This window comes from Pteropus medius, unplaced genomic scaffold, assembly GCF_902729225.1.
Source record: "Pteropus medius unplaced genomic scaffold, Ma_sr-lr_union100, whole genome shotgun sequence".
In the NCBI taxonomy this organism is placed as follows: Eukaryota; Metazoa; Chordata; class Mammalia; order Chiroptera; family Pteropodidae; genus Pteropus; species Pteropus medius.
Window position 1 is genome coordinate 8,676,779 of NW_024349224.1, and position 12,676 is coordinate 8,689,454.

Consider the following 12,676-nt stretch of genomic DNA (forward strand, 5'->3'; position numbering starts at 1 on the left):
AAGGAAAACACCTGCAATTAATTTCGTAGTGATTTAAAATATATTTAAGTTACTGTGAAAAATTACCTTCTGAATTGGCATCCATTGAAATGTAAATGTGTTCTTATTCTCCAAACTATCCCTTTTTTTTTTTGGTCCGGAAATTGCATTTGTAATTTCTGTGTGTCCAGAGATGTCACAGCCACTGCCTCTGTTTTGTTGATAAGTGTGCTCTGCTGAGGGGTTTTAATAAGAGTTATTTTTCCTGTAATGAATCCTCAGCAAATGAAGCCTGTCTTTTCAGCTTGCTGGACGCAAGTGTGCCTTGATTAATGAACCTGTCAGCTCGATGAGCTGATATCACACAACAAAGGCTCAGCTAAAAAAGAATGTCACTTCTTATCCTGGTTGGCCACACACTTCTGGTATACAAGCTTTGTACACCTACCCGATATATCCAGTATTTCATTTGGGGTTTGGTTAATAATAAGGAAAATTACATTAAAGAAGATAATTGAATTATTTATTCAATAGAAATAATTTCTTTTGTTCAAATAATGTGCTTCATATGTGCAGGGTTGGCTTTTTTTTTTTTCCTATTTTTTCATTCCATCAGCTGAACTGCTCCCCAACCACTGAAATCAATGTATAGATCGATATAAAGAACATTAATTTTTTCTAGATTCTGCCTGGAGATAAAGCCTTGCAAGAATAGAGTTGTCTGAGAGGGAAAAAAATAAAATCCTTAAATGAAAATATTTTGCTTTAATAAGTCAAAGACATAGAATCAGTTAAAAGTTAAGGCTATATGCTTTGATAATCAATTTTAATGTGCTTTTATGCTGTCAGATTCCATCTCTGTGGAAGATTCAGAAAGCTCAGATTACAGGTGAGCAGAATTATGCACTACGCCAAGCTTCAAAACAGACAATATTCTTGAAAAATTACATAACCATTTGGGCAGAATAAATTTCAAGGGGATTATGAAGACGAGCGGTCCCAAAGTTATAAAACAGTGGACTACCTCAAAAAGTGCATTCCGTAATGTGACTAAAGGAAATTACTAAATGTCAGACTAAAGCTCAAACAAAAGAAGGAAGGCAAAAAATAGACTTCTTTCAATGCCTGGGGAGATGCATATATATTAGGCCTCAAAAGAAACAAGGGCTGGAGTACAGGTACATGCATACACAGTTTCCATAACTATAAACATCTAAAATGTTACAAAATAATAAGAAAGGGAATGTAAGCCTAGAGCCAAGGAAGCAGACACAGTGTCCAGCAAAAAGTAAGCACAGGGTCACGTTTCTAAGGCTGGCAGAGTCTAATCAAACAGGGACATCTAGGTCACATAAATACCAAATTTGAGTACATCAAAGGACCCAATAAAGAATCAATGACAATGTAGGGGACATCGTAGATGTCATTTATAAGCATTCTAATGGGATTGAGGACAGCAAGTACACATACAAGTCATGAAACACTTAATAGAATGCAATATAAGGAAGCTCATTGAAGATATCACGCACATGCAGCTTCTTAATACATGGAACACAAAGAGATTTAAGCAAGCCTTCAGCGGAAACCAAAGTTTACAATAAAACAAAACATTAAAGAAATGCATAAAGTCTCTATAGCAGACCACTTCCTTATTTTGATTGATTTAAAAGAGTAATGGTCTTTTCTGCTAGATAGTCTACAAACAGCAAAAAGAAATCGCTAAGCCGAACAGCTCCAAGTCCCCAAGCATACAGGGCTTTGAGCGCTGTTTGTTAGTTGTACCATTCAACATTATATCATCTGCTGAAAAATTAAGAAAAATATTCTCATTTTCCTTTATGTTAGGGAAGAATTACCCCGGATCACAATGGATAACTCAAATATGAATCAAAGTTTCTAATCTGCTTTGCTAGTCTTCAAAAATTTCTTCTCCATAGTCATCATGTAATAATTCTTAGGAATAATTTTAAAAGAATCTACCTACATTCTCAATTTTATCGTTTCGAACTAAACTTAGGTTTTGATTATTATTTTTTGGTACCAACTTTTGTGGCTCATAGTCCTTTCCGACAGTTTCTTTCCTGGCAGTTACTGTTCATCACAAATTTGCCTAAAGTCATCCAATATATTATCTGCCATGGCATTGAGGTCAAACTGATTTTAAAGCCATTTACTTCCTTCAGGCTTATATATGGAAGTTTTACCTAAATTATTCTTTTAGAGCCACCTGGAAACACTTGAAGTTCTTTTTTTTCCCCCTTTCTTTAAGTAGCAAAGCGCTTTTAGTTTTAGAAATCCAGAAATGCAGAAAGTGGGGTTGACCAGCGCAGTCCATACACATCTTTACAGAGACTGACTGACTGTAGGAAAACACAACGGCCCTGGATTTCTCAGGGCTCCAGGGAAAAGCTCCAGCCTCCTGCGACTCTGCAAATCTGTGATCATTAAGTCTGTAGCCATTTGTCTAGCTAATTGCTCTCCTCTGAAAGGATGATAAAGTCCCTCTTATCCAATCCAGGGAGACGGCCAAATGGCTGCAGCTGGGCCCAAGTCCCTAGATGAAGGCCCAAGGTGCAGAAGACACCAGTGCTATGTCCCTGGGTATTTACGTCAAAAGGGGTGAAGTCCCAGAACTTGGAGACTCTGCTAGGCAGTGAAAGCAGAGACACTGGGGGGCTGTCTAGCTCCTGGAGGGTTTTTTGCAAACCAAAGGGTGGGAGGAAAGTTTCTGGCCCATTAGATTTCTTAGGAGAATCTTTCAAGAAGGGAGGGAGGGTAGCTACTCCTTCCTCTTTATAAGCAGAAGTACATTGTTTTTCCTCAGGCCTCACCTGTGAAGTGTCTGGCTACTTGCACAGGACATTTGAACCTTGGCCCAGGGTAAGACCTGGGGGAAGTGCCGGTGACGTGATGTACTTATTATTTACTTTAAGGTAATTAATAAGTAATCTGTCTCTGATACAGAATACTTCATGTGTGCATTCAGCATAAAATTAATAACCATGACTATTAGAACCAAACATTGATAAAGACTGGGGCGGGTTCTTTCCCTCCTCCTCCACCGATCATGACTGGCTCTGGAGAAGGGCAGGGATGAGGCATCCAATCAAAAGCTTATTCTTGCCTTCCCAGAATAAGGCTGGGAGGTGCTGGAATGCCTCAGAGCCAAGGTCAGCAGTGGAGGCTGCAGCCCCTGTTGTGCAGTGCAGTAGAGTTATCAGATAAAATACAGGACACCCAGCTTAATGTGAATTTGAGATAAATAATAAATAATTTTTACCATAAAAATATCCCAATATTGCATGGGCAACACTTATACTTAAAACAAAACCCTCCATTCATTGTTTATCTGAAGTTGAAATTTAACTGAGTATCTCGTATTTTTATTTGCTAAATCTGGCATTCTACCATGGTAACCAGTGAAGACCCTTTGGCGATGCCAATACTTTATACCCATTGAAAGAATAAAATTAAAAGAGCACTCAGATCTTTTTTCTCTTTATTTCTGAAGGGATACTGGAGGAGAGTGTGCTCAGGATACTGAATCCCGAAAATGTTGCCATCCACAACTGAATGTGTGCCCCTCCCACCCCTATTCATATGTTAAAACCCTAACCTGCAGTGTGGCTGTATTTGGAGACGAGGCCTCTAAGGGAATAATTAAGGTTAAATGAGGTCATAAGGGTGGAGCCCTAATCCGTTAGGATTAGTGCCCTTGTAAAAAGAGACACCAAGGAGCTCATGCTCTCTCTATCCACATGCACCAAAGAAAGGCCTTGTGAGGACAAGTGAGAGGGCTGCCATCTGCAAGCCAGAAAGAGAGTCCTCGCCAGAAACCGAAGCCGTGATCTAGTACTTCCTGGCTTCTAGGACTGTGGGGAAATAAACTTCTGTTGCTTCAGCCACCCAGCCTGTGGTGTCTTGTTATGGCAGCTGAGCAGACAGAGACAATATGGATACAGTTGGCTTATCAAACCTTCATTGAATCTTCTTATAACAACTCTTACGCTAAAATTGTTTTATTCCATCTAGCTAAAATATGGAACTCCCGAAGCCCAGAAAGTGACTGGAACAGTGCTCAGCACATAGAAGGAATTTTAAAAATATTTATCAAATGAATAAAAGTTACCCAGCTGAGGTCACACTGCAGGTCTGTCGCAGAAGCAGGACAGTGGCTTCAGGAGCCTCGTTTCTCGACTGTTTCTGTCGCTAGCCAAGGTGCTGATTCCCTGAGGATTATTTCCTGTGCCTGGCTAGGTTTGGAATTCCTTGTCTAATTTGGGTCTAATAATCCCCTTCCTGATCACATCACAGCAGCGTGGTGGACAAGACTAACTGAATGGGAAAGCTCTCTGAAAACCACAATGAGAATCACCTGTGTTCTCAGCACTTAACTGAAAGACAGCAGTGAGAGGCAGTTGAGTCTAAAGGATCATTGATGAGGAGAGTCTGTCCCGAGATCTTTGCTGCTGTGTCCCTTTTCAGGACAGGGAGGGAGCTGGGAAAGCCTGTGGGAAATGAGTCTTGAAACGCAAATTCTCCTTGTGGGAGAATTAAATCACTCTCTCCTAGTCATTTTCCCATCCACCGAGAAGTATTTGAATTTGATGTTGGTCAAAACAACCCCGCCTCCTTTCTCTATTCCCTTCTCCTAGGTTCTCTTCCCGACGTTTGAATTTAGACACCGCAAACGCCTGTACTAGACCAAAAATCACACTCAGAATGAGTAGCCTAGATCTTGAATTTTAAATACCCAGGAAACTCCCAGAAGTACTTGTATCTGCATCAGTGAAATTTCTTTCCTTGCAAGCAACAGAAACCAACTCTGACTAACTTAAGGCAAAGATGAATTTTTTCAACATTCACATGTAATTAGGGAAAAGCAGAAGACCAAAGCAGGAAAAACAGTTAGTAATAAGTTAGTAACAAGAATCTGAGCAACAAGACGAATAACCTGTGGGGTCAGGATGCCGAAGTTGCGATGCATCTGCTCCCGCTTTCTTTCCTTTCCCGCCCATCTCATTGCTCTGCTACCAGAATGTTTTCAGCTGCAGGTAACAGAGATCACGACTAGGAATAGCTTAAACAATAAAAGCATCTCACTGTCATATGGAGATGAATGGTTTGGGGGTTGGTGTTGCAATTCACGCATGCCACAGTCTGCATCTTTGATCCTTTGGCCATTTGATCACAAAGTGGCTGCTGCAGCTCCAAATACTTCCTCCCAACAGTATTGCAAGCAGGAAGAAAGACAGACCGTGGAAATAGGGAGTTTTCTTTTTATCAAGGAGACCGCCCATCATCCTTCCCTGTATATTTCATTGGTTGGAACGAGCCACAAAGGAGGCTGGGAAAGTGGGTATCAGACATAAAGGATCAGAAGAGCGTGACTGGCTCACACCGGGGCTTCATTTCTGGGGCTCAGCATGTTGCTGTCCAAAACAAAATTGGGGTTCTGTTAGCAAGGAAGAAGGGGCAGCAGCTCTCCATATTGGATATTCAGGAAAGAGAGCCAATGGTCTTAGCTCAAGTCACCACATTAGAGCATAATTGAAAGGTGAGGTTTCAAAAGGGAGCAGGATCCTGTGTCTGGAAGGAGGGAGATGAAAACTGGGTGCAAAAGAGACACATCTCTATCTCCCTCTCCCAGTGGCCTTTTCAGATATCGGGGAGTATTCCAACCAAGCCAGGACAGGCTATGTAATATTTGAGGCCCAGTGCAAATAAAAATGCAGGACTCTTTTGTTCAAAAATTATTAAGAATTTTTAAATGGTGACAGCGGAGCATTAATTAAGCACGGGGTCCCTCTGAGCATAGGGCCATACGTGACTGCACTGGTCACACGCTCATGAAGCCTTCCCTGGGTCTAGCCTAGAGCAGAGTGACCGACCCGGGAAAATAAGCTTTGGTTAAGGAGTTTTAGGGTCTGTTTTTGTACGAAAACGGATTAAATGGATTCATGGATGGAGGAGAAGCTGTGATATTTATATTGCTATAATTAACATTTCTCTTGGTCTTAGTACCAGCTCTTAGTTAAAGAGCAAAGAAAGAGACGATCACGCCCTTTCTATGCATATAACCCAAGACACAGGCAGAATTCAGAGAAGACTGAGTTTTCCAGAGGGTTCTACTCCTGATGTAGCAGAGGAAGGGGGAGAGAAGTCAGCTTTACTCCTCATGCCCATTCGAACTTGGCGATGCCGATCTATTATCTGATCGTCACAGTAGCCCTGCGTGGTGTAATATATTATCTCCATCTTATGAGATGAGATCACGGGGTCTCGGAGACGTCCATGGTCGCCTGTGGGATGTGGTCATTCTGGGGCTGGAAGCTATATAGTTGGAACCCAGAGCCCACGTTCATCTGTACTCTGTACCATCGAACACACCTGGGGCTGGGAAATTTGTAAGCGATTGGCTTGGTGAGACCAGCAGGTGAGTCTAGACATAAAGGGGCTGTTTTAAGGGGTCGTAGAATCTTAGGGTCTAGGGAGGCTTGATAAGGTATGCCATAGGGACATCGCTCAGCCACAGGGATGCAGGATGGATGAAGGTCTCAAAGATGTCAGTGGGAGATGAGCCAGGGAGGCTGAGCCAGGAAATAAATGTAGTTTTTCTCACAAAAGTGTCTGTCATACGTGATCAGCTTCTGAAACGAATCCACAAGCCAGGAATATTTGTCTAAATACTTTTAATTAAAATGCACTGTAATAAGATGAAAGCCGGAGTGTAAAATGCAGTGTTCACATTGACTAAGAAAGCAGATGAAAATATTCCAGGTAGTTGAATACATTTTGATAATGAAATTTTAAACAGCTGCATGGCTTTAATTTTCTTTAAAATATTCATGTAGTTTAAAAAAATAGCTTGCTATTCATTTTCTACCAAAATGCAGAAAGTATTGAGACATTTTAAATTAGTAGAGATTTAACACACATGAACAAAAGTCCTGTTTCAGCTGCAGAATTACAGTATCTCTGAGCTGTACCCTCCATACCTTGCTCATCGACCTGTACAATTCTATTTGGAGAATAATGCCAGCCTCCAATTCAATTTATCTAACATCCAAGTTTTGTGAAAGTGTCAAGTGTAATGAGATAGCTCAGTGAAATTAAGACACTGTTAATCTCATTTCAAAATCAATTTTTCTTTCCAGGACAATTCTTGGGAACCTCAAAAATATCTTGCTTTATAGAATAAGCAGTATATATTCAAGGGTTGATAGCTAAAAGAATAAGTACATTCATATAAAAACAAGATTCCTTATAAAACAGGCCCTCATAGTGAGGATGCCCTTGAAACATTTTGCCATCTACCTGAGGGCAACGAGCTTACTTTATCGATATATCTGAAATACTCGCTAAAGATGGAAGTATTCTCTACGCTTGGAACTTAGAATATTCAGTGCAAATATGGAAATGATAAATGGGGATGGTAAAGAAAAAATAATAATAACCCAAACCTCCAGACTTCTCTGATTTAAAAACAGTGTTTAGGGTGAAGCTTTGATGTTTTATTGCAACATTGTGCTTAACAGCATAAAATTGGAGACAACGCAAATGCGCGTCCACGGGAGAGCAGCTAGGTGTTACGGTCCTTCCACGCAATGGACCAGAGTGCGGCCGTGAAATAAGCAGGCATGCTCTCTATGTACCGAAACCGAAGATGCTCCAAAATAAATCAAGTGAAAGATAACGGCGGCTCTGGTAGGCTACCAATTGTTTAAAACTAAAAATGGAAGGGAACAAGGATACATTTACACAGTTCTCTGTGTAAGCTTCAAATGTCTCTGAAAGGATACACAAGAAACTGATAACAGTCATCGCTTCCGGGAGGGGAGCGAGGAGGTTGGGTGCCTGGGGTAAGAGAGAGAATTTTCACTGAGTACCCTTTCATACTCATATAAATATATTACTACCTATTAAAATAAATTAACAGAAGTTTTTTTTAAGGATAAAATAATGTCACTTATCATTATATTCAATGTGATGATTACTCGGATCACGTGATATGTCATCAACTAAATAAACCTGTTCGTCACCCTGGAATTTGGAAATGCTCTGACCAGGCTGAGAACTCCCATACTATTTAATTTTTCCACGGAGGAAATGAATGTTCTGCTTTTAGTTTGATGGACAAATACAGACATTTGCAAGCTCTCAAAGGCCCCATCAGCAGTTCCCAATGTTCTTGTAATTTTGTATAAAATGGGCAGTACCTATCAGAAATCTGGGCCTTTTGTGTTCGTTGTTGCTGGTGGAAACAAACATACTAGCTTTTGTTTTTAATCACCCACTCCCCCAAGAGCCATTCAGTATGTGAATCAAATCCTCAATAGATATCCATTGATCAAATTACTCCCTCCAACCCTTTTTCTGAATCATAATAGTAACATGCCACGATCTGGAGAAAATTCAGGGACTTCAGTGGTGTCAGTTGTGAGATTTCATCTTCTAGGTTTTATCTAAGTTGCTGCCCTCATCTCTATAGCAAGGGTGTCCAAAGCCAGTAGTAGATTAATCCCTGCTGATGATGAGAGTTGGTGACTGGCAGAGGAGATGCTCAGAAACGCTCACAGCCCCCTCCCCCACCCACTCCCCCCCCCCCCCCCCGCCGCGGTAAAAACCATTTCCATTTTATCTGTTCTGGGATAATGGCATCAACTGGGAACTGAATATAGTCTGAGGAAGATAAGTGCTAACCACCCTAACAGCATCTTGCTCCTGTTGTGACTGCCCAGCAAGGAAGAACATGGGGTCGCGTGTGCCTAATTCCCAGTGACCGGAAAGAACGGCACAGCTGCCCGCTTTTCTGCTGAGAGTTTTCTGTCCTTGACGTGTGAGAGACAAATGCTTGAAAGAAAACCCCCAACGCTCAATAACCCTTTACGTCTCCAACGAGGCGTCCCTTGGTGTTAAAGTCCCATTTTATCCTCTGCCCATGAACTTTCAAAACAGATAAGAATTTTGTTCTTAAAAATCATTAACAGTGGGTGAGGCAGAGTACTCAGGTGACGGTGGGAACTTAGGGACACGAACACTAGGAAATTTCTGATTTCAAGACCAGCCCCAGGAGAAGCTGATGTCAGGGCAGGGCTGTTGGCGGTGGGGCGGTTAATTGAGAGTGACCGAGACCACCACTGCGGACCGATGTTTCAGCGGTGGGGCGGCGGGCACCTCACTCGGCCTCCTTCTTCTCCTCCGAGACTTCCTCCAACAGGCCCTGTTCACCGGGGTCCTCGCCCGGACTCATGTGGATCCGCACCGAGTGCTCCTCGGGTCCCCCGGGGAAGGCAGGTAAGGAAGAGCTCAAAGCTACGCTTGAGACCAGTCCGGGGCAGGCTGGTCTGGGGTGTGTCATGGTCCGGGGCAGACTGGTCCGAGGTGCAGACTGGTCCGGGTGCAGACTGGTCCGGGTGCATAACGAGGATGACTGGTCTGGGTGCAGGCTGATCCACGGATGGCATGGTCCGGGGTGCAGGTTGTCCGGGGTGCAGGACCGGTCCACGGATGCAGCTATCCGGGATGCAGGCTGGTCCGGGGGTGCAGGCTGGTCCACGGATGGTGGCTGGTCCGGGGTGCAGGCTGGTCTACATGGATGCAGGCTGGTCCGGGGGTGCAGGCTGGTCCATGGATGCAGGCTGGTCCGGGGTGCAGGCTGGTCCGGAGGTGCAGGCTGGTCCTGGGCAGCCGAACCCGCTTCTCCCGCAGCATCTTCCGAGCTCTTGGCCTGGAATCCGGAAAGGGTGACTCGTGAGGCAGAGAACATCCAGGGGTGTTGGACGCATCCCTGTTCCCCTGATCAGACCCCCACGGAGGAGCACAGTGGAGCCTCAGCCTGTGCAGTCTAACCAGCGGGGGGCTGGGCGGGGCCACATCAGGGTTGCAGGTCTGAAAGTGGGGTGAAGTTGCCCTTTTAAGGATAGAGCCTCGCCCCTGAGCTGTGGCAGGAGAGGCTGTGACCAGGCAGGATCTCCACTAAGGCCTCTGCAAAGCTGAGCTGATCTGCCCTGCCTGCCCTGGGTTTGGTGCTCCTGGGTGAATGAGAAAAACTCCAAGCAAACAAGGAAAAGGCTGATGAGGGCAGGAGCAGCTGTGGCCTGGCAAACTTTCCAGAATGTCTCAAAGACTGACAGCCCCGGGGACAACTGGGCCGGGTGCCACTGGCAATAATAGGTTGGGCTGAGCGCTATGTTTGGGAAATCGGTGGGTTCCTTTAGCCTCCAGCCGATGGGGTTCCCATGGATGCTGGCCACGGTCTGTGCATCAGTAGGAAATTGGGTGAAAACCCAAGCTTTTGTGGATACACATGGCCCCCGCTGCCCTATCTGACCCCATCTGACCCCATCTCTGCACAGAAGGACACTGCAGAGGGGGCAGCCCCCAGACCTGGAGGCCCAGTGGTCCACAGCTGTCCAGGACCCACCTGAAGCGGTGGCAGTGAGTTAAAGTGAGAGCAGTTGGCATGTGTGGGAGGAGCAGAGACCCCTGACGTCTGCGCGAGTCATAGGGTGTTGAAGAAAGGGAAGTAGGGGTGGGGGGACAAGACTCTCCTAGAACCCGAGGCAGCTTGGGGGACCTCTGTCTGTTTCTGCATGTTTGTCACGCCTGTTCCACCCTCCCCTGTCCACTCTAAACTCTAACCATGTACTTCTAAGGCAGGACGCCCAGACGGTGCCCATGATAGGACTTCCTGAAGCATCCTGCTATAAATGGAAGCAGAGGAATCATGGGAAAGTTCATCACGTTCAAAATGCTTTCAACAAAGGTATCCCGCCTCGTGTCTACCACCCCATGTGGCAATCATGAGGAATCTGGGTCTCAGAAGGCTTGAGGAGCTACCCAGGTCACAGAGCTGGCAGGGACAGAGCTGGCATTTGTCTCGGACAGCTATCTAAGAGCATCTTGCACTCTGCCATTCTGCCCTGGTTCTGAATTGCAGGGGAAATGCTTTTTATTGGAACACTCGTGCAAATTTAATTCACATCTCCAAGCTGCTTCGGTGAAGAACTAACACTAGGAGCCCATTACAGATAAAGCCTGTCAATCTTGGAGCTCAAGTCCACTCAGCCAGCCCTGGAGACTCCCAACTTGCCAGCTTGACTCTGCCCTTGACAACCATGTCTGTCCTCAATCTGTAGTCTACATCTGAAGACTTGGAACCCCAGGTGACTGTGGTATCACTCTTCAGACTCCTGTTGTCACATGGCTTCTAGATGGGTCCCCTGGACTCTGACACCAGCCTGGATTGAGTCTAGGTTCACTCTGAAATCTCTTATGTATACTGCTGCCCCTTCCAGCCACTGAGCTCCTGCCTAAACCCATCTCCCATTCCCCACAGCCTCCCTAAAGGACGATGATGAGCAGCCGTAATTAATGCAATCGTTCTAATTGGCATTCTTGGCATTAATCACAGAAAAAAATTCCCAGAACTAATTTTTAAATTCTCCGTAGATTTACGGGGGTGGGGGCAGTCAGTGCTGTGCCTGTCGCCTTGGTTTTTCTTTCAAATCTTTTAAATTGTCACAGACACAACATTAAATATGAGAACGTCGCTGTCATCTGGGGAGGGACATTCTCTGACTACACCAGGACTTCCCTTTGCGGAATCCACCTCCCACCAGGCCTCTGCAGAGCACTCCATCGAATGACTCAGGAATTGACATGTGATCTACATCTGTCCAATGACAGTGAGCCCTGGGACTTTTGCTGGAATTACTGGAAAAGAGGTTCTTTCTATTGGAGTTGCCAAACCAGGAGGGTGTAATCCTAGGGAATTACACCCTGGGAATGGAGCCATCCCGTAGGAAAGCAGGGATCACAGAATGGCACAACTTATCCTGTTGAATCGTTTGAGCTTTTGGCTCCAGCCTTGCCCAGACTTTTCGAGGACTCAGCCCAATACATTCCACGTTCTTAAGCTAATTCGAGCTTGTATCGTCACTTGCATTTCTATCGCTTGCAACCAAACGAGCCCGGACCGATATAAAGTTGAAAGTGTGGTCCCCTCTCTGAGGCCCCCAGGCCTTCTTCCTGGCATGTAATTGAAATGGACGGGTGGCAGGGGTCACGACAGCATTACCTGTTCCAGCAACTGTTGCTGTTTCGCAGCCGCCTCCAGCGCAGCCAGTTCTTTGAGTCGAGCCCTGAGGTGGGCCAGCTGGCCGCCTTTTGCCCCCTTGGCACCCATCTTTCCTGCCGCAGCCAGGGCAGCATTGAAGAGCTTGGGGGTGCCGGCCCGGGGAGGAAGGATGAGCACGCTCTTTTCCTTGGGCTTGTTGTTGTTTCTCAGCATGCGCCTGAAAGCGAGCAGGGTCCGCTATCAGCACAAGCCCGCTCTGGGAGGCCTGTCTGTGCAGTGCCCTTCGAGCTGGAGTCGTGCGCTGGTGGCTCTTGGGCTAACCATTTCTGAGTGCCTTTTCTGAGACAAGCACAGCACCAAGAGCTTCATGCACAGCACCTCACTGAATGATCAGAGCAACCATAATGACGTGGGTCTTATGGTCTGCACCTTAGAGATGAGGAAACAGAGGCTCAGAGGGGACGAGTGACTTTTCTGAGGTCTCACAGGAAATAATAAAGGTCACTTTAATGTATGGGATTAGAACTAGGATGCCCAGATGAAAATGGGCCCAGAGCCTTTGGCTTTTCTTTTGTATCGCTATCATTTCATCATTAACACCGTCGCCACCGTCAG

General features: G+C 45.2%; 1 protein-coding gene across 1 annotated transcript in view; it reads right to left on the reverse strand.

Moving 5' to 3' along the window:
* Positions 1–9,157: 9,157 nt before the first annotated feature.
* The window catches only part of CNGB1 (cyclic nucleotide gated channel subunit beta 1), a 54,345-nt gene continuing 50,826 nt past the window's right edge, over positions 9,158–12,676 (reverse strand). Inside the window, exons 29-30 of the mRNA XM_039881091.1 lie at positions 12,062–12,278; positions 9,158–9,709 (exon numbers count right to left, since the gene is read on the reverse strand). Coding sequence (XP_039737025.1) covers positions 9,158–9,709; positions 12,062–12,278 — 769 coding nt within the window. The remainder of the gene's footprint in view (positions 9,710–12,061; positions 12,279–12,676) is intronic.